Genomic DNA, 22871 nt, shown 5'->3' on the forward strand with positions numbered 1-22871 from the left:
AGATCTTTTCATACAAAACTGGTTGGTACTTAGTTTACACTTTGGGACACCTCAGCTAAAATGACTAATGGAGTTCTTAGGGACCACAGACCATACCATGGACATTAATTTTCAGGTCCAAACAACTCTATTCAGGCCATTGTATCATGGCAGCTTCTTCTGAAGGACTGAACATATTCCTGAAGATTCGTGGATATAAAGACATAAAGCATCCCCAAATACTTGACGCCCGTCTAGTGATTGGCTTTTGATGAAATGCCTGAGCTTTTCCATTTGTCAAAGCACTTAGGGTTATACAGTGTGTCACAGTCCTAGGTCTTCTGTGGTCTCCTTAATGTGAATGGAATTAAGCTTTCTGTTCAATACGTGTATTCTTGGGAGAGAAACTTATCCCATTATATCAATGATACTAAACTCCAAACATAAATAATATTGTTAAGAGAAAAAAAGCACAATCTATCCCATCATCAGACATGAAGGAAAAAAAAAAAAGGAAACCATCTGCAAGTGTCCCTGCCCCCACTCCAAACAGGCGGCAGTGCTTCGGCAGGGGCGGGTGAAAGGGTGAGATGGATAGGAAAAAACAGAAACATGGATAAAATTATATAAATAACTGTTGTTATTCTTGGACCGTGCAATGCAGATCAACACTTGAATGAATGTTGCCTTACAGAAATCTCAGGGCACAATGAAGCCTTGTTGTTACTCTAAACTTTGTTCAAAGCCAGAAGCCAAGAAAAAGTTTTCAGATATCTTGACAGAGAACCGCGACGGAGTGTTTTACTGATGGCTCTGAAAGAAACTGCCAAGAATGCTATTTTTATTCAGATTGTGACATATATGTGTGCATATATATGTATAATATATATCATATATGTATATATATTATATATGTGTGTATATATATTATATATATACATACACACACACACACACACACACACACACATATATATATATATATATCCCTTAAACCTTAAAGTACCTTCTGATATTTATTTTGTAAGGAATGAAAAGCACAACACCAAAATATTAACATATCTATTTAGATCTTAATTTTCAGAATCCTGAGCTGGTAAATACTGCAAAGAGATCAATTTTCTTCCTTGTAAAGGAATTGTTATGCCTGGAGTGGCTCTTAGTATATTTTTTAATCTAACATAAAAATTAGCTTAGATTTAATAAAATCAATATCAAACAACAGTAATAGTTACTAAAGTTAAATATGTTGAAAGAAACTAATAGTCTAATAAGAATGAATATTGACGGTAGCATACGATTTATAAATATTGATAATATTATACTAGGGATAAAGCCACATCTCTATACTGAAAACTCCCAAAATAAAGTAAAACAAAGTAAAAATCAGCTAAGTTTGCAATTTCATCGAAGTGCAGAGAGGAAGCCAGGTTCCCAGTTCACAGGACATGAGGACAGGCAGTCAGTCTTTCTTCTGTGCTTAGGAAAGTAGAGTGTTCAGAGCATACCCTGGTCACTTCCTCCTCAGTGTGACCGAGTGCTCTAAAGACAGGCCAGGGCCATAAAATTGGAGTTCCAGTCTTATTCAACTTTTTCCTAGTTACCATATATTGGGGAAATCCCATATATATTAGGAAATTTCATATGCTGATTAAATAACATGCCAAGCACCACTATTATCTGTCACTGTTTTAGATATTTAGTAAATACCAGTAAAGAAGAGAGTAAAAGATCTCCATCTGTCACAGAAGCAATCAACGTGTAAATTGTCAAGTTTGTTGGAATGTAAGTACAGTACAAAATAAAGGGCAACAACTGGGTAGAATAGGAGGGAAAACAACTGGCACAGTCTCAAATCCATGGGTTAAGTGTGGCAACAAAGTCAGAACTCATTGTTAAGCTGCTATAAAAATGAACTCAATACGGTTACATTTATTTTATTATTGCTGCTGTAACAAATGACCACAGATGTAGAGATTTAAAATGTTGCAAATTTGAGGTCTGATGATATGGCTTTGCTGTGAAGAACACTGGCCGCTTTTCCAAGATCCATGTTCTGTTCCCAGCACTTACATGCCATCTCACAACCATCTATAACACCAGTTCTAAGGGACCCAGTATCAGCTTCTGACCTCAGTGGGACACCATGCTGCACAGATATATATGCAAACAAAACACTCATACACATAAAAATAAATTGTAATGTTACAGCTGGGCAGTGGTGGCCCACACCTTTAATCCCAGTACTTGGGAGGCAGAGACAGGTGGATTTCTGAGTTCGAGGCCAACCTGGTCTACAGAGTGAGTTCCAGGACAGCCAGGGCTACACAGAGAAACCCAGTCTCAAAAAAACAAAAACAAAACCAAAAAAACCTAAATAACTGTAATGTTACAAATGTGTTATACACACACACACACACACACACACACACACACATACACACACACACACACACATATATATATATATTTGCAAAGGTTAGAAAGACCAAAATGGTTTTCTGTGAGCTCAACTTAAGGTGTAGAGGGGTGTCCAGTCCCTTTGTTTGTCTAGACAAGAATAGATTACTCCATCTGTCCTCACCGTGGACAGCCCAGCTTCCCTGGAGCACGTGGTTCCAAACTGCTTTAGCATCTCAGCTCATCCTCTCCCAACATGAATGTCTCTCTGTAACAAAACTCTTCGCTGCATACAATGTCTAATGTGATGAAACAGGGTCATCTCCCATCTCAAGATCCTTATCGCAATCCCTTCTGCCAAGCTCATTTATTCCAAAGGAAGGTATCAGGTTCCAGGGATCAGGTGTGGAAGGACTCCTTTTGCCTGGGTGTGTATTCCTAACAATGATTCGCTCTTGTCACGTTTCTTTAAACTATCTGGTACTGTGGAGGGAAGGGAAGAGACAAATCTTAACCCAAGTAATAAATCATGTTCATGGAGCATGGGCAAGGCAAAATGCCCCTGCCTCACAGGCTCCGGAATCCGCGTGGTAAACTGGCTTTATTTCTGCTTCTTCCAGAAAGGAGGATTTCCCTTCTGTCTCTCCCTTTGCATGGCTTGTAAAGAGCACACAGGCATATGTTTTGCATATAGACCAAGTTTCTATTACCAACCCTCTGAACTCTATCTGCTCCCGGGTGCCAAGAGTCAGGGCCCTCCCCTCCACCCGGGCAGAGGAAGTAGCAAGGGCTGGAAGGAGCCAGGCTTAGCGACTCATTCTCCCCTGGATTTCCTGTCTCCCTCCCTTGCCAAACCTCACTTCTGAAAAGCAGGCTTCACCTTCTATGAGTCAGGTCAGTGCAAAAAGAAACTGATTTCATATCGTGCTGTTCACAGATGAATTGGTGGGGGGCGGGGGGGAGGGGAGAGGGGGGTGATGAAGGAAGCTTCAAGCGGAAGGCTTGACCTCCAGTTTGTGTGTTCTGCCTTCTAACAGTGTGGATCGCTGAGGTGCTGCTGAACCGGAGCCACTGACTTGCCTTGATGCCTTCAGGACAAGCCCTGCCAGTGTGAGGCTCGGATGGGGTGTGCCCGGCTGCAGGATGTTTTACGTGTTCCCCATAACCTGGATGTGTTGCTTGTGATTTGATCATCTTCAGAACAGAGCTGTGACAAGCTGGGCCACTCCTCTGAACACTAACAGCTGAAAGGGGTCTTTGTTTCATGGCTCTCCACATCATCTGGGCAGAAGTCCAGGGGCAAAGGAAAAGGGGGAGGGGGGGCCTGCAGATCATCATGCAGTCACCCTGTGTTGAGAACCAAGGGGTCCCAGCCAGGATACAGAACAGTATTCTCCTGCCCACAAGACAAGATACCCATGTGTTTGCTACCAAGATCAGGAAGCACAAAGCAAACTCCATGGTTCTATCACCATCACTGTTGTCAAGAGTGATGTCATTAGGAAAAGAGGAAACAGGACCTTCCCTCACAAACGGCCAAAGGGAAATATGAGTGCTTCCTGGAGGAAACTGTGGCAGTGTGAAACTAATTATTTTAGAAAGTCTATAAAAAGGCCGTCAAAATAAAGAGTATAGATTACATAGTAGAGAAGTTGGAAGTTGTTTGTTCCCTACATCATATCTAGGTAGTCTATTCATCAGACCTGTGGCCAAGCTTTACTACTAAGTCTTTCATTAGCTTACTTGAGGTACCACCTACAGAAATATTGTCCCCCAAATCTGTTTGGGAGTGACAAGCATTCCCACTAATGACATCACCAGTTGACATACAGCAATAGCAAAATCTTATGTGTGGGACTTTAAAGTCTCTCAAGTATGTTGGTGGCTATGGTAAGTGTCAGTTTTGTGGTCCTTACACAAGGCTGGGCACTCTTGCCCATGATGCATATGAAGTCACATTTCCAGTGGTCTGTCTTCTTTATGGGAAAACCTGACCTGAGCTTTGCTTCTGTTCATTTTTAATTCTTTCAGAAGATGAAACAGAGGATGCGTACACATGCCTTCCTTTGTTTTTATTCTTTTATATTTCTTTTGTCTTTAAAGCCCTAGTTGTTCCAAACACAAACAAAATATCTACAGAGTGAGCAGCGGCCCCTGTGGAGTAAACCTAGACTCCCTGGAAGACATCTACAGTCACCCAACATCAAATATCATCTACTAACACAAAGGTTTGGTATCTGTTTAGATATATATAGTCCTAAGAAACGTCATACATCTACCACAAATGCTATGAAAACTGCAGAAGAGGCCTTTTGGTATAAAATATGGAAAGAGAAAGCAATGGGGAAAGATGCTCCAGCTGAAGGAACCTGGAGTCCTTTCTCAGTGAGTTCCACTGAGGCCTGGCTTTGACTTGGGTTCCTAAGATGCTACCAGGGAAGGGACAGTTCAAAGTCAATAGAAGGTTAAATGTCCTGATGAAATATCAGTTCAACTTTAAATTATTTGATGCATGGTTTTTGCCAACATGAATGAGTAAGTGAATGAATGAGTCTTGATCCAAGGATGAACCACATGAAAGAGGAACAGAATGAAGTGGAAGATTAAGGATCAAATGCATGGGGGCTGGTGAGATGGCTCAGTGGGTAAGAGCACCCGACTGCTCTTCCGAAGGTCCGGAGTTCAAATCCCAGCAACCACATGGTGGCTCACAACCATCCGTAACGAGATCTGACTCCGTCTTCTGGAGTGTCTGAAGACAGCTACAGTGTACTTACATATAATAAATAAATAAATCTTAAAAAAAATGGTATCAAATGCATTGCTTCTTTTGCCTCCAAGCCTTTGTCCTTTTGTCAGTCTTCCTTGCCCTAGCTGCTCCTACTTCAACTAAAACTAAATGATGAATGTGAGTCTTTGATTTCCACAGAGAACTAGGGTACTAGGATCACAATAATAAAACTGTGACCTATACAAAATTTATCTGTAGGTTGTTTCATATTTCCCAAAAACTTTAATGGACTTTGGTTTAAAAAAAAAAACTTTTACAAATATACAGTAATCCCTCCTGATGGAGTATCTCAAATGTGCGGCATCCCCAAGCAAATATATGGCAGTACTTTCTCTCAAACACAGAGCCAATCATTTCCAGTCGAGATCCTTTTAATGATATGGTTAATATCTCTATAGTTAATGTCTCTATGGAGATCTAGTATCTACTTGCAAACTAAATTAAGTAAGTAAGTAAGTAGGTAGGTAGGTAGGTAGGTAGGTAGGTAGGTAGGTAGGTAGGTAGGTGAATGAATGAATGAATGAATGAATGGATGAATGAATGAACGAACTAATAAAAAACAGATTCTGGAAGTGGCCCATGAAAGGAAAAGAGAAACTTCACTTTGAGTCTGTGAGATCATACTGACCTGAGTTGTGGTGGCAGCTTGAACCTGTTCCGCACGTCATCAATGCGGTTGCCCAGGTAAGGGGTGTCCACAGTCACAAATATGGCCTTGTAACCCTGCTTCTCAGCTCGCTTCACTATCTGTCTGCTGATCTCACGGTCTTTGTAGATGTACAGTTGCATCCAGCGAAGTGCCTCTGGGCCAGCTTCTGCCACTTCTTCTATTGAGGAGGTAGCCCAAGAACTCAGCATCATGCCAGTTCCCATGGTCTGACAGGCTGTAATGAAATGGAGAAAATTGAGGTAGACCTAGCACAGTCCCTCCTCCTAAGACTAGTGTTTCATTCAAGGGGGAAGAACTCTACAAATACAACCTGTCAACATGAAATTAAATCTTTAAGCATAAATACATAAAACATGCATTGGATTTCACTCTGGGTTTATTGTATCATTTGGAGAAGAATAAGTAAATAACCAAGGATGTGCTATAGATGAAGGTGGAAACCCTAAGAGCAATATAAATGACTATGTTAGGGTACTGGTTATAGCATATGTAATTAATATATAAAGTGCATACAACCATTAAGGATAGCACTGTTGTGAAAGATAATTTCCTGTGTCAGCTTGTCTAGGGCATAGTGCCCAGATATTTGGTCAAATAAATCTGGATGTTACCATGAAGGTGTTTTTAGTTGAAATTAGCATTTAAAGTAATAGTAGAATTGAGCAAAGCAGATAGCCTGCTCTTGTATGGCCTCAACTGTAAAACATGAAGGAAAGGAAAATCTCCCAGCTGACTGCCTTTCAACTTGACTTTAATATCACTTCTCATCAATTCACTAGCCTTCTACTTAGTGTGCAGATTTGGAGTTTAGGTGCCACCACCATTATGGAACCCAAGTCCTAAAAGTAAGTCTATATCTTACATAGTGGTATAGAGATAGATAGATAGATAGATAGATAGATAGATAGATAGATAGATAGATAGATAGATAGATAGATAGATGTAGCCTCCCCCCCCCCCAGCCTGGAACCTGCTGGCTCAGGGGTGGAGTTTCCTGCTCATTCGTTCTGCAACACCCACTGCTGGACTGTGCCGCCTTGCTGCTTGGAGCCACACACGTGTTCACCCTGCTACTGGACCCCGAGACCAGTTGGCGGAAATCGGGTTCCCTCCCCCTTCCTTTATAACTGAATGTTGGAACTAGTAAAATTAAGCTTTGAACAGGATGAACTTGTCTTGGCTCCGTTTCTTCTTTCTCCCCGTCTAGTTCCTCCCTTAGCTAGAGTGGCATCTCAGTCGAACCGTTCACGTTGCCAGCTGCTGGCCGGCCGCAACAGATAGATAGATAGATAGATAGATAGATAGATAGATAGATAGATAGATAGATAGATAGATAGATAGATAGACTGATGATATTGTTATCTATATTGGAAGAGAGATAGTATTGAACCCATCTCTCTGGAGAACTCTAGTTGCTAAAATTATAAAATATTTATAGGGCTGGAGAGATGGCTCAGCAGTTAAGATCACTGGCTCCTCTTCCAGGGGTCCTAAGTCAATTCCCAGCAACCACAATCCGTAGAGCATGAAAACATCAAATCAGCATCTTCTCCACTAAACTCTTACCACCTGTTAAGGGAGAAATCCCATCACTCATGTTTATTTAAGTCTTCCATCTGTAATAGGATCTGACGCCCTCTTCTGGTGTGTCTGCAGACAGCTACAGTGTACTAATATACATAAAATAAATCTTTTTAAAAATACTTATAGATGCATCTTAATACAATAGCAGTATGTAGATATATTTTTAAAAACTCAAGAAGCAACATTTATTACATGATTCCATATTAGTACAAATTACAACTCACCTAAACAAATGAAACATCAATGAGTTATAAAGCCATGGTGAGTTCATGTTTTCCTTCCTTTTTGTATTTCTGAATTTCTTTTTTAAGTGTCTACTAAGATACATTCTACCCTTTTGCCCCCTTTTAAAAATGTGTATGTTAGACATCAAAAACAGATTCATCCTTTTGAGCAAGGTAGCAACATTGTATTGGAAGAATTAAAAGAGCATGGGTTATAGGACTTCCTCCCTAAAAGGTAGTAAGAATTTAGTGGAGGAAAGGCTGATTTGATGTTTGGATGCTGTCCAGAAAATTGCACGAAGTAGAACGCAAACGTCCATAGCCATTCATATATGAAAGGCCACCTTGTGTCTAATGGGAGAGAATGTACTTGTCCAAGTGACATTCACAAGACAATAAGGGGAATCAAGAAAGAAGGTGTTTGTGAAGTTTCTCTGAGAGGTCCAAGAGCTTCCATGCTCAAACTTTAACCAGCAACCAGATTTCCTGGAGAGCTTATAAAAGTGGGCTTCATGGTCCAACCAACAGTCTCTTACTCCCTCGGTCCCTGTTGTACCCCAAGCTCGACTATTTCAGATATGCTGCTGCTATCTATGCTGGACTGCACTAGAACACTAAAACATCAGCTTATGGGATTAGAAGTCTACGTTTGAGTGCTTTTAAGGTGGCTTTGATTTTTGAAACATGGACCTTATTTTTCTAATACCTTTGATGGTATCTTCATCTCAAACAAAATATGTCAGCTGGAGTGCACCATGCCTTTTTTGACCGTGTTCATCCCAGGAGCTTTGTTTGAGAATTTCTATAATAGGTTCTCATGGCTTGAAAATCACTGTCCATAAGAAACACATTTTGCTAGATAACAATACATCTGGATCCTTGTCTGATTTTCATTAAATTTAGCAATGTGGAAACAACACCAGAGGGCATTGAGTGCTTGAGTCAGAACTTCTAGCTATCACATTACCACAAAAATAAATAAATAAGTAAATAAAATAAAAAAGATGTCCTGAAGATGTGACCTAACTAAGGTCATATAGAGTTGGGCAGCAAAGACAGACAAAAATTCAACGTGCCTATTTGTCTAGGACTGGTATCCATGATTTTCTCCCGGTAGCCAAGCACAGATTAAAAAGTATTTCCTCACAAAAGGATGAGCAAAGGAGAGATTCAGAAATTTCCTTTGGGAACCTTCATGTAGTTCACAGTGTACCCAATCACAGCTCTGCCAGTGGTAACATGGATGTCTTCAAGGACTCTCTTTAGCATATTAGAAGTATCTACAGGCATTCCATAGAGGTTGTGACAACGAAAAACACCAATGCAAAAAAACAACACAAACTTTCCAGTTTTCTTGGGGTGTCAACATTCTTAAACACCTTTCCATAATCACTCAAGTACAGCTGTCCGTAGAAAAGAGGGCAGTCCATGCCTCCATTGCGCCGATCTGCTCTGGAGCTACCTACCCATCCTGCTACAATGTCTTCAAACTTACTTTGCCCTCCGTGTCTGGAGATCAAACCCAGGACATGCTTACTCCTGAATGCTGTCACAGAGCAATGGTCCCAGGCAGCATGCTTTTTCAACAACTAACATCATAGGGGCTGAAATCTGGAGATGAGGACCATAAATTCTAAGTTACAGTTGTCTCTGGTGGCAAGAATTCAACAAATGTTGGTGATTTAATAAGAGCCTGCTGGAAACAGAGGGACTAGCAGAATCTGAGCATGATGAATCATCTCTGTTGAAGCAAAGCTATTACAACCAGGAAAAAAATACGGGAGACATCTTCGGAGGTTCCCTGCTTCCTGAACAACCATTACTGATCACTCTGATTCCTACTCACTTGTGATGACTCGTCCTGCACAAAGAAAATTACTAATGCAATATAGCTGTTATTTTTCAACATATTTTTACCTTAGAACAAACTAATGGTCCATTTAGAGGTAGAACTGAAAATGTGTCTAATCAAGTAAGAGCAGATCTGAAAATAACATTTTGATGCCTCAGTGTATTGAAATGTAACCAAATGTGATCACTCATCTCTGGTATCCAGCCATTGGGAAAGCTGAGGTATGAAGTTTTCAGTTTTAAGGAAAGTCTTGATTTCCTGTTGCAACAGAGAAAGTTTAGGGCCAGCCTCAGCTACACCTGATCCCAGAAAAGAAAATTAATGTACTTCCACCCTCATAGGGAAGTAACCATAGCCGTGAAGTAATTGTTGTTCTGTCCTTCAAATGTAACAAAGTATTTTGTCAATCCTTCAGTTCTTCCCTTCTCCAATGGTTCCTTGGAGCTTTTACAGACCAGTGACTTCTATAATACTTGGCACACCCTGCAGCATCCATGCCTATTACAGCATAAGATGCTGGTATCTAAGCATCATTTTTAATGGGTTAAAGTCCTTGGTTGTTCTGAATACTAAGGATTTCACATATCACCTTCACCCAAGAGATAAACCCTTCTAGCTCACTGGGCATTTTTAGAGACAAAGATTACACTTTAAAAATTTTTTTAAAGTACCTGAGCATGGGCAAGCTTGGTCCCAAAGTTCTAGTGAGAAAAATCCTCTGGTGACTTATGTCCATAGATAGTCTCATCCTGTTATTCCCAGGAGGTTTTGAGTCTCCCTGTGAGGTCTGAGTCTGTGACCTGCGGCTCTCAAAGGCAGACTTAATTCTTCAAAGGGTAGGCTTCAGCTTTCCTCTTTATCCCCAGATGGTGGCTTGACTACAAGGTGACTTTGCATTTCCACAATGCCACTGCCTGCTGAACAGAGCTCTCAGATGAGGGAGGCACTGTTGCTATGAAAGCACAGCCTGGCTCTTTCCAGGGGTGAGCATTTCTAATACTGGTCCAGCGTTGAAGATTCATGGTGGTCAATGCATACTAAAGTTAACATACCCAGAGCTAGGGAGATGGTTTAGAGGGTAAAACACTTGCAAGCAAGCCTCACAACCCGAGTTTAATCCCCCAAATTCACATAAAGGTAGAGGGAGAAAACCAACTCTACAAATTTGCCCTCTGACTGACATACATGTACACACACACAAACACACACACACACACACACACACACACACACACACACACACACGTGCACAATGATAATAATAATAAATTTAGTATAACATATCTAGAAGAATACACTGCCAAGTAAATGGGAACCCCATGTGACCTCTTGGAACTTTGGTTTCTTATTTTCACTTATTTTTATCATCCTGAAGGTATAATGTCAAGAATAGAACCCTAAAATATCAGAGGAAAGCTCTTTCTTTCCTTGGTCTTGTTGTGCACCGCAGTCTGACCTGGAATTTGTTACGTATTTTAAGTTGGCCTTGAACAAGAGACCCTCTTGTCACTATGTCATAACCTTCTAAGTGCTGGGATTTCAGATTCATGCTACCATGAGCAGCTAACCTTTTTGAAGTGGAAACTTACAGGTTCTTTGGAAAGTTGGTTGGATGGTGTTTTAGTGGGGCAAACACGTGAAGGAATGTTTAGCAGGAGTGACTAAGGCAGACTCCTGAATGAAGATTTTTTTGAAGCAGACACAGGTGAAAGGATGTTTAGCTAAAGCAAAGCACATGAAAGGACACATGATGGGAGATTCTTCTCATGCATGTAGTGGTCTGCCTTACATTGTGTAGTTGAGCTCCATTTGTCCTGAATTCATAAAAAGAAACACACCAAAAAAGCTTCTGGTGGTGTGCTGTGCTTGCTGTGGCTTCTTGTCACTTCCACAGACTCAGACTGATTGGCAGAGTGATGTCAGCTGAGACAGATGCACGTGCTGGAGGACAGGTGATGTTTAGAGGGAGGACTAAAAAAGGACTCAACCAATTGTTACATGGGGTGGGAGACTGAGCTAGGCTTGCTTATAGAGCTAACTGTGCACAGTGCTTGTTGGTCTTGAGTCTTTGCTGACCTTCACTTCGCTGAGAGGCATGGCTGAATGCTGAGGTCACATGACTGTGATGGGTTAGGCGCAGTAATTTCTACAGCAATATGGAAAAGGAAAACCAAGAGCTCTGTCAAATTCTCCATATTTTATCGTAGACACTTCTTAACATCATCTTAAGGTAAAGTGCCCCTAGTCAGCAATGTTTCCTTTTTCATATGCATATATTTATGAATTTTAATTGACAAGTGACAATTGTGTGTATAATGATGATACAATGTGATCTTTTGACTTATGAACTCATAGTAAAAAATAATCAATTATGCTAGTGACATATGCAACTAATTTTGTGATGAGAATATCAAAAATCTCTTCTTCAAGGCTGGGTATATAGCTCAGTAGAGACTTGAATAGTATGTATAATAAGGCTTTGAGTTCAACCCATAGCACTAAAAATAAGTTTTAAAATCCAATTCTTTCAGCAAAATTTGAAATATATAATATATCAGTATTCAGAGTGGTTTCATGCAGCCCCATAGCTTCCCAATGGCTCTTCCTCTAGTCTACCCTAGACTTTGATTAACTCCTTCCTTTCCCCATTCTCAGCCTGGACTCTGGCTTCTCAGTTCTATCATAGCATCCTAGACTCTGACTGACATCCTCCTTTCCCCACCCTCATCCCCCAACCACAGCTTCTAGTTTCTAGCACTTTACTCTACAATTCTACAATATTTCATTGTGCATGCATCCATACCACATTTTCTTTATTTGTTCATCCATTAATGGGATCTTAGGTGCTTTCATATTGGTTATTTGGAATAATGCTGAACTGACCATGAGATTGCAACTATATATTTAGCATGCTAATTTAAATAACCTTAAATATTTCAAAAGTGGGATGACTGGGTCACATTTTAATCTTATTTCTCAGTTTTCAAGGGATTTCACTGACCTTCAATGTCTCAGCACAGTGAAGAAAACAGTTAACAAGAAACGAGACTACTAGTGGACTGGAAGAAAACATGGGCAAATCATATGCCTGACAAGGGGCCATTATCAAACGGATATGAGAAACTCAGTCCACTAGCAAATAAACAACCCGCATACCAGGCTGTGGAGTAATGATAGCAAGTGCTCAGCTCTCAAATCCACCCAAATAAAGTGTCCTTACTAAAGTTAAATCATGTACACTAGTGTGGGACTACACATGAGGTAAGCAGTATGATCCACGAAGCCACCACCCAGCGAAGTATTATCTACATTCTTACTCTGTCACATCTGTAACTGTCTGCATAAAAATTGAGCTAATGTAAATTCTGAAGTCCAATGTACAGTGGCTCATATAACTAGAAACAAGTTAATAGCTCAACAAAACAGTATGCCTGGTGAGGTCTGCCTTATGGCTGAGCAGTGCCATTGGGCCCCTGGATTTGGGGCAGGTTCCTTTATTTCAACCCTTATTGAAAACGTTTTCTTCCATATTCACTTCTTACATGTTTTTGCGTGGAGGAGTTAAACTGCATTAGGGTGACTAGCCTCAGTTCATTTAACCATCACTAGATGTATTTCATAACCTGTTTTATCCATCATTTCCCCAGCTTCCTAGATTTCAGATTAGAAGGATACATTAAGGACTGGATCCAAATTTAAATGTCCAAAGATGGAAAGGGAAAAAGAGTGATTACCCAAAGATGGGAAATTCTAATTTACCAATTATAAAATAGCTTCCAAATATATAATGTCAAGTCCAAGAGTCTTATAAATAGAGTATTAGGTGATCAAATAAAACAAAAACTCATCATGCTTATACTTGACATGAAAAAAAACCAAAACCAAAACAACAACAACAACAAAAAAAAACACCGATAGACCTGAAGGTTTCCATCCACAGTTACACCAGTGAAGTTATGACTATTATTCAAAACATTAACTCATGAGAGACCCTCCCATATTCTGACTGAGACCCAAACACTGAAAATTTGAAACGCACATGTACACTAGTGTGGGACTACACATGAGGTAAGCAGTATGATCCACGAAGCCACCATTCAATACCAATCAGTATCCTGATTTCAAACATTTTGTTTGGTCATTATCTCTTTTTTATGGGAAAAGAGACTTGAGTTTTCAAAGTTACATTTTTTTAGAGAGAAAGAGAGAGAGAGAGAGAGAGAGAGAGAGAGAGAGAGAGAGAGAGAGAGAGAAGCAAGGAGAAAGTTCTAATTTGTTCAAAAGGTCTAAAACATTGTAAGATGCATTTGATTAAAATGCTCCTACAAAACTTAGTCACCAAAACATCTGTGCTGAAAACGAATTTTGTCATCTGCACAGGAAGTCCTTGTGTAATGGGGAAAATATGCAGTGACAGAGTACCAAGCCACTCTAAATTCAAGGTCTGACATGCTGAAGTACTTGCAAAAACATACACCTTAATGTCCGGTTGCATTCGTCAGCCTTTCATCTTGCAAGGACTAAGGGCATGACCAATGTTTCAAGAGTGTCTCGAAGTATTATTAGGCTTCTCTGGAAAAATAGAGTTCTGAGGAAATTAACTAAGTGAACTGCAAATTACGTTCAAACTATTTAGAAATGGTCAAACAAACCTTAACATTTAAGGACTTTAATCAATTTAAGTACTTTCAACAAAAGTGAGGGAAACAGGCTTAATCTTACAATTAATTCCTTTAACATGAATCTTTCTCCAAATCGTAGCAGTACATTCTCCAGGCTCACACTAGCCTGCCACTGTACTTTGTTTGTTTGTTTGTTTGTTTGTTTGTTTGTTTGTTTGTTTTGGTTAATATACAGAAGTGTTTGTAAAGACCCATCAGACCCAATGACTCCTTAGACCTGCCTGCCTTGTTCCAGCCCACCGCTAGGGCACAACCACAACACTGTATTACAGTAAAACATCACCTCACCTGCTTTGTCATTCTCCTGTGCTGAGTGGTCCAGTCCCCATATAACTGGTAGATAATGAGAAAGAGACCATCCTGTAGTCAGACACTTCCAAATGATGAATGACTTTGAAGATCACCAAGGCTTTCCCTGGTGATTTCAATCAACTGTCACAGCTTAACTCCCTCAGTGTTGGGACACACCACAATCAATTGCCCACTGTCACAATCTGACATCCACTAAGAAGTCACAAAATCAATCACATGATCTTCACAAAACTACTCAATTGCTTACATTTTTGTGGCCAATCCTTGCTATCATACCACTTGATGATGATTCTAATTATAATAGAGCTAGCTAATTTTTAATAGCCATTTTTGATGAACAATTTTTATTTCCCGAAAAGTGATTTTTATACTGAACTTAACTTTCAGATAAAAAAATAGAATTTTAGGTTTTATGAATTTTTAGATATGAAATTGTTTGTTTAATTACAGATTCCCCTTAACTTACAACAGGTCAGCTTATGGTTTTTGAGTTCCTGGCAGAAGGAAAATAACATGTATTCAGTAGGACCCACACCTCAAACTTTGACCTTTAGTATTTTCCCAGGCCAGCAGTAGTCCAAATGCTGTTCTCTTGCTTGTCATGTTGATCAGTAGCTGTGAGCTATAAGTTCCAGTCATCAAAAGAAAGACTGGGTAAGCAACCTGTGTGAACTGCTAAGCTGAGGGGTTTAGCAAATTCAGTGCATTCAATGCATTTTATCTGAACAATATTTTCAACTCAAAATTGGTTTATCAGGATACCATCTATTGTTAAGTCAGGAACATCTACAAGCAATACAGTACAGTAGTCTTTCATATACTGTTTGCATTTGAGTGCGTGTTTGTGTGTGTGTCTGTGTGTGTGTGTGTGTGTGTGTGTGTGTGTGTGTGTATACATATGAAATGTGCCCCAACCATTACTTTTGATTTCTAGAAAAGCAGATCTAAACCATAAAACTGAGCTAAAATTACTTGAAGCAAGGATATTTTAAAAGCACGGACTAGTTATTTTTATGTTTTTAACTTACTTGTTGGCATGCTCATTTTTTTACCAAAAAAACATAATGTGCAGAAAGTGTGAGGTGATCTGTTCCCTTTTGTCCCTAATTCCGTTTTTTTTTTATTTTTTTTCCTTAGTTAAAATGGACAATACAACAGGCAGAGTTTGGAGAGAGAGATACCTAGATTAAACCCTTCTGCCCACCACCGACTATTCCTTGCCCACACATCCCATTCTCTTCCCAGTCGTGATAATGGCAACCCGTCCTGCGGGCCCATTTTGAGGAGCAATGGCAGAGATGTAAAATCCAAACATTATTCCTAGGACAGCAAATACCCTAACATGCAGAAAAGTTAAAAAAAAAAACAAAAAACTGTAAAAACTGTCTTTCTGAGCAAGCGACTGCTTTGCCTGGGTTCTGTAAAACTAAGAACAATGAGGTTCTTTTCCTAGTAGGAATGTTGAAATGTATACATCTCCCTGGTCACCTAGAATAACACATAAATATATAAATCAATAAAACTTTCAAAACGGCATCGTTTTGAGTCGGAAGCAAAGGAAATGACAGTGCTTTCCTGCTGAGTGCTCTGTCTGTCTGTCGGTGTGAAGGCTGACCACTTAATCTCGGAAAATCCAGAAAATTCAACAGCTAGAACGCGGCGCTCCTCCACTGAGCTCGGTTCTCTGAAGTGTATAGCTCTTTGTGTCTCTCCCTTCCACCTGCACCTTAATAGGTGGCCAATCACAGCTGAATCCCAAACTTCACTTTGGAATGTGTTAGGCTCAAAAAGAAAGTGTTCAGATTTAATGTTTTTATGTCCCATCAAATCCTGTGAGGTAGCCTCTAATTGCATCCAGCGGAGGGGATTTCTTTAAAAACGGGGTGGGTTTTTTTTTTGACAGTTTAATAAGAATTTGCTAATATGCTGAGCGTTCCTGGAACGCATTAGACAGTGGTGACTTTCTCTATATAAGGTCCCAGTACTCCCTCATGTGGTCTTTGTCCACATAACAAGCTAGAAATATGAAGATAAATAAATTTTTTTTCATTATTATTCCCCATGTGTAAAGTCACTAAATAAGTAGGCTTATGCAACTCCATGGACTATGGTAAAGTTCGTTCAATTATGGTCACTATGCAGACAATGAGAGAGTGTCCCTGGTAACACCTGTAGCATAGCAACAAGCATTTGAGAAATCAGACTTGGGGCTGAAGAGATGGCTCAGCTATCAACAGCTAGGTTGACAATGAAAGAGACAAGAGAGATCAGAGTGGTCTACCCATCTTGCAACACAGAAACCGTTTGCTAATTTAAATAACCTTGATCACCGTTTGCTAGTAAAATACAGAAGTAATTTCTTGAAGAATAAAGACAAAAAATAAAAAGAAAAGGAGGGGGGCTAAAGTCTCTTATTTATGGACATTTACTATTCACTAAATATTAGAACAATTTCCAGCTGTTAAGGTGGAATTATAAGGATAAATAATGTTCTGTAGCAAATCTTTTAGTCACAGTATAATGCCTCAAAAAAAAAATTGTGGTGCTCCCAGTCACACACCTCTACTTCATAAGAGTTTTAGAAACTGTAGTTTCTGTTGATGTTGATTCAAGGCTACCAAGTATTTCCTAATGGCTTTCATTTTCTTTGGTTTATTTCTTCTTCCCAGAATCAAAAGGGTAAAACTGCTATGGTTTGGATTAATGTTCCTAGATGGGCACATAGGCCTTGCCTTGGGTCTCCTGCTCCAATTAAAGATATTGAGAAATACCGGTGGTTGACCAGGATATCACAGTCAGCATTGACTAATGGAATAACAACCTTGAACAAAACGTTTAATGTCACCCAGCCTCGGTTTCCACATTAATAGAGTTAAAGATCAGACCTTAGGGATTCGTGTGACTGTGTTTTAGGATAGTGTTAAGCAATAGATGTGATAAATTTAAAATTTCTGAGACACATCAATGGTTCAATAAATATTGGCTATCTTTCCACTGGCTTTGAAGTATCATTTTCTCAATTTCTGAAATATTTACCAAATATTTATCTGTGTCTTTGCCAAGATTCAAAGATAAATATGTTCCCACTCCTATTTCATATCCCAGGGGTGCAGTGTGAGTAGAAACACAAGTGCACACAGGTGCTCACTCCCTGTCCTGGCTCTCCAACCACTGCCTTAAAGCATGCTTTGAAAAACATGAAACCCCAGGAAAATGTTTGAGGCCAACTATATACTTTAAACTGTCTTTGGTAGTTGGTGAAATTTTAATTTTTTTTAAGTGTAAAAATCATTTAGCATCTCTGGGGCTTTTCTAGATTCTTGTGTTCTATCTGCATTGGTTTCTTTTTTTTTCAATTTTTTATTAGATATTTTCTTCATTTACATTTCAAGTACTATCCCGAAAGTCCCCTGTACCCTCCTCCCACCCTGCTCCCCTACCAACCCCCTCCTGCTTCCTGGCCCTGGTGTTCCCCTGTACTGGAACATATAAAGTTTGCAAGACCAAGGGGCCTCTCAGACAGAGGTCATTTTGTCTTCACTTTCTCACCAAATTAGGCTTTTCCACATCAAATATGTAATGGAAAGGATAATTCATTGTGAGAGGGCTGTACGATGGTTCAGTAAGGTCCCTAAACGTTGTCTTCTGACCCTCCACATTCTTTCTGTTTAATGCCTATCCCTGCATTCATACAAATCACATACATAAATTACTAAGATATAAGGTAATGTACATTTGAGAGAACATAACATACAAATTGTGCTACCTGCATTGGTTTCTTTCTCTGGTTTTGTTTCTTGAGTCTTATGGTGATACGGTGATGCGGTCATTTTGTTTTGCTATGTAACCCTCCCTACCTGCTACCCACTCACTGCAACCCCCAGCCCCATCTCCTGAGGCTGAGCTTGCAGGCATGAGCCATCATGCTGAGCTGGTTTTGTTTTGCAGTTTTTTCACGGACAGGTTTTCTGTCATGTATTGTTTAGCAGTGGAAAGCTTTCCCTAAAGAACTTTTCTTTTTAATTACTAAATTTACAACAGCAGGCATGCTCAGTGATGACTAAGTTTCTAAGGTCCTTCAGAACAGCCCCAAGCCCCTTGAGACATGGTATGCAAAACCATAGGCTTTCTTAAGCAGTGGACATTATCAGTGGGGAAACAGTAACCTTAGAAAGTGAAAAGGAGCAGCGGCCCTAAGATGCAAAAACCACTTGGTGGTGAATTCGTCCATAAATAGGTTGTCCTTGCTGAACAGCCCGGGAAGGTTGTAACAGTTGTATTTGTTTTGGCCCACACACTGTTGCCACAAATAACGTTTTAAAGAATTTTGATATATTTGCCAACGTATATAAACAAGAAATTGTACATTTTTTTAAAAATGAGATTGCTGGCTTCTTTTGAGATATTTGAAGAGCTGGCAGCTCACTCCCTCACTCTCTCAGGAACAGTCAGCTGAAGCAAGTTCATGGCTGCCCCCTTTGGGATAAAACAGGCAATCACTGCCTTTAGCACTGAGCATAGATGGTTAGTTTCCCTACCTCCTCTACTCTATGGACATGAAATATCTCAAGCTTAGCCTTCAAAGGTAATTTTTGAGGTCCTTGCTTTAAGTGTAAGACAAAAGTATTAGCTCAAAAATAAAGTGGTTTTCCTTATGAATAGACTGTGCTTTTCTGAAAGCAGTTATATATATATATATATGCAAGAGGAAGATTTTGGGAACCTGGGGGTCTGGGGAAAAAGTGAGCAAGTGGCATGTTTCACCCCCGTGGACTTCCTTAGCATTTATTTCAGGACTCCACACTAAAGAATGTAGAGCTCTCGCATACATTCAGTGACTAGCAGCTCTTCACTAATATGTGAAGGGCCTCTGAATTTTACCTGGTATGCTGTATGCATCATCACTGCGTCTCAAAATTAATAATAAAATGTGTAGTGCATTCTACAGCCATCAGACAATGGGAAAACATGGAATCGAAGCTGTGGGTCTAGGTCAAGCCTATTTGTGCCCACAGTGATGACAGGACAATGTAAAGGGTGTTTGAGTCAGATTCTTGGAAGAACTCTGGAAATCACCGAGGGGTATGTGAGACTATGGTGCTGTGGCCATATCTATAACTGTCATTATATCTATAACTGTCAGGAGAACATGCTAGTTTCACAGGCCAGTCCTTTCCCTGTAGATGTGATTGACCCTCATTTATTCTCATTTGCCAGGTTGTTGGGGACACTTTGTCCTGAGATCACAAACTAACCTCTGTCCTTTGAACTTGGCCCCAACTTCACGTAGGCTGTGTCCCTGGAAATACAAACTTTAGGGGCCAGATAATTAGGAGGTGGACAAAACTCTTCCATGGAAACTTGAACAGATTTTGCAATATTTTCAAGGATCAGATATAGATTGTCTAATTCTTCCTGGAAATAATGGAATAAATCAATGAATAGATTCTTGATTTTGTGATAGTTTCCTGCATTTCAGATAGTAATCGGCTAAACATGAAGGTTGCTCCATTCTTGCTTAAACTTACTTGTGGCTAACTACATCCTTCACAGAGCTATTATCTCGGTCCACATTTCTCTAGAAGCCAACAGTGGCAGGAAGAAGTAATGAATTCAAATACCCCAGTCACCCACAGCATCCTCTCAAGGGCCCCCTCCTTTTCCTGCCAAAGAAAATCATTACCCCACACCTAAATGCACAAGCCTTGCCAAATTCACAGACCACGCCCACATGCACGAACCAAGCAATAGCCTGATTAATTCTAATAATAAAGAGAACAACGCACCATAGAAGATCGTGAGAACACAGACGGAAACTGGAAGAATGCAGAGGTCCTTGAGGGAGTTCTCTTGTATACAGCTGTATTATAGCTTGAGATGCTATGACTCAGATGTTTTGGATTCTTGAAGACAGGGATCTCCCCGACCCTATTTCTTATGCCCTTTCCACTTCATTCAAAGGTAGAGTGTATGTGTCACTGTCCCAGAGTCCTCCTTTGTACAAATCTAAAGCTATAAACGCCTGCCTGCTGGTGCTATAACTCCTTCAGAGCATTTTCAAAGCAGCACGCGGTAGTTAGGAGCCACTTTTCTGGAGACAGACTGCTGGGATCTGGACACTTCCTGTCACTTATGAATCATGTAGCCCTGAGCAAGTGACTCATCTTATATGTGCCTCAGTTTTTCATGTGTAAACTAGGCTTAGTAATGTAGTTGCTTCTCTGGGTTTTCTGAGAACACCAAACGAGAGCTGTGGTGTACTTAGGCAAGTGCCTAGAAGGTGGCAATTTTGTGCTAAATAAATCTAAAAGGGTAAGAACTAATGGGCACTTAATATCAGCTCATGGTGAGTGCCCGGGGACATAACATTTGATGACTCCCTAACAGTCTCTAAACAAGCGTTTTCATTTTACTCCAGTCCGTCCTCAAACAAAATCACGGGCTTCAGACCCATAGGGAGGAAGTTAGAGCGTACAGCGTGCCATCAGTGGTTATGAAAGCAGTTCTCGAAAACTCTAGAAATTTGTTCACAAAACCAGACAGTAATGCCAAGTTCCCTGGTCCCGCAGTGACTTACCAGGTGAGCTCTGCCCACTGGTAAACTTGCTTCCCTCTGCTCTGTCCTCTGAGTTGTTTCCTGATTTTTGCCTCCTCTTTCAAATCTATTTTCCATCACTTGCTTCTTGAACAATAGTTCAAATAGAGTTTATAAGGATGGGCTATAACCCAGAAGTAATCTCCCACTGCACTTTAAAAAACTAGTGAGTTACAAAAAGCATCTCCATCTTCCAACACAGTCTCCCTAACATTGTTTCTGCCCACTAATAGAAACATGACAACTGTGTGCTTTACTTCAATTGGAACTGCTAATTGAAATAATTCAAGTATGGTAGCTAGTATATCTGTAATCCAAGCAGGAAGGAAGCTGAGGCAGTAGGATCAGGCTGAGATATACAATAAATTCTTGTAAAAAGCTGAAAACAAGAAAAAAGGAAAAAGAAGGAAAGTTTTTTTTAAGACAAAAGGCAGAGATCACAATCAATTTCTGTATCATTTTCAAAAATTTTGTTTCTTTTGATATGCTTGCCATTTTTTCCATGGTTTCTCGAATTAGAGGTCAATTCTTCTAAGGTCTGTCAAATGAAGTTAAAATCATGGAAACTCTTGTACAAATCTTTAAAAAAAAAAAGAAAAGTTACAGCATTATGTAGAATTCACATCTAAAATCTTTGATACCGAGTGCCACATTATTTCTTAGAGTCCTTGCTTTCTATTCTTCAGATCTATGTTGGACACTGAACATTTCCCCCAAATCACACCAGACATCATGACCTTAACATAAAGATCTCACATCCAGAAAATAAAAAAATACATGGTAATGACTTATATTCCTTTGCATATTAGTGGAGTATTTCCCTTCGTTGACTCTTGTGTCCATTCATGAATTTCTTATTTTCTTACTTTTGTCTTTGTATCATTTTCTTCTTTTAGGGCCATTGACATCGAGCGAAAATTTCCCTTTGCTGTCTCTTATTTTCTCAACTATTATTCAATACTTCAAAAAAAATCACAATATCCTATGGAATATTTCCTTTTGATATTTATGGAAATTTTGGTGCATTCAAGATTTAAGCTAATATGCCCACCTCTCCACTTTTGTTTTGTTGCCCTAAGTTTCTTTAAATGGACCTACCCCTCTACACTTGTTTAGTTTGGTCTCCCACTTACCACCACCTCCATCCCAGGGGCTGTGTGTTTCTGGATTACCAAAACTAAGCCCCTGGGGCTCTGAGCGCACTCAGCTGCATGTAGTTCTCCAGCAGTAAGGATGCTGTCAGCCTCTGACCTAAGCTGATGCAGTACAACCTTTTTGTGTCAAAGCAAAATTTTGATGTTCATGGCAGAGTTCTGTGGGAGACATTTTAATGAAGAAGGTAGAGCCATTTAATTCATAATTCTCAGAATTAAAAAGCTTTAAATAGCATTGAGTTCATGCTCTTTTGGCCCTTCATCTCTTGCCTGCCTGGCATCAAAAGAGGTTAAATAGGATTCCTCAGCCACAGTCCTTAGTCGTAAAGCTGAATATGCTGAGGTCTATGTATAGCCTTTCACATATTCAGTGTTGCTAGGGAACTAGGAAGGTAATCTATTAGCCATGGAGAGAAATTTCTTTGTAGTCTTTTTCCTTTCCTCTTTGCTCCTTCCTGGGGCAGTGGGAAATGCTCTACTGGGGAAAGACTCCACCCATAAAACAGAATCACGTTCCAATACCATAGAAGAAATCAGAGCCAACCAGGTCTCCACCTTTGTTCTTTCAGTATGCAAGTCATTTGTTTGGAACAACACCACCTCTGCCACTCAAGATCTATGATCTTGG

General features: G+C 39.9%; 1 protein-coding gene and 1 long non-coding RNA gene across 2 annotated transcripts in view; one reads left to right on the forward strand and one right to left on the reverse strand.

Annotated features, from left to right (window-relative positions):
• Positions 1–22871, reverse strand: part of Hao1 (hydroxyacid oxidase 1, liver) — a 56992-nt gene that overhangs the window by 27383 nt on the left and 6738 nt on the right. Inside the window, exon 3 of the mRNA NM_010403.2 lies at positions 5799–6054. Coding sequence (NP_034533.1) covers positions 5799–6054 — 256 coding nt within the window. The remainder of the gene's footprint in view (positions 1–5798; positions 6055–22871) is intronic.
• Positions 3077–5211, forward strand: Gm52526. Its single transcript, XR_003953908.1, has 2 exons — positions 3077–3273; positions 3417–5211. It is a non-coding gene; the product is annotated as a predicted gene, 52526 (long non-coding RNA).

Source organism: Mus musculus, chromosome 2 (assembly GCF_000001635.26).
Source record: "Mus musculus strain C57BL/6J chromosome 2, GRCm38.p6 C57BL/6J".
In the NCBI taxonomy this organism is placed as follows: domain Eukaryota; kingdom Metazoa; phylum Chordata; class Mammalia; order Rodentia; family Muridae; genus Mus; species Mus musculus.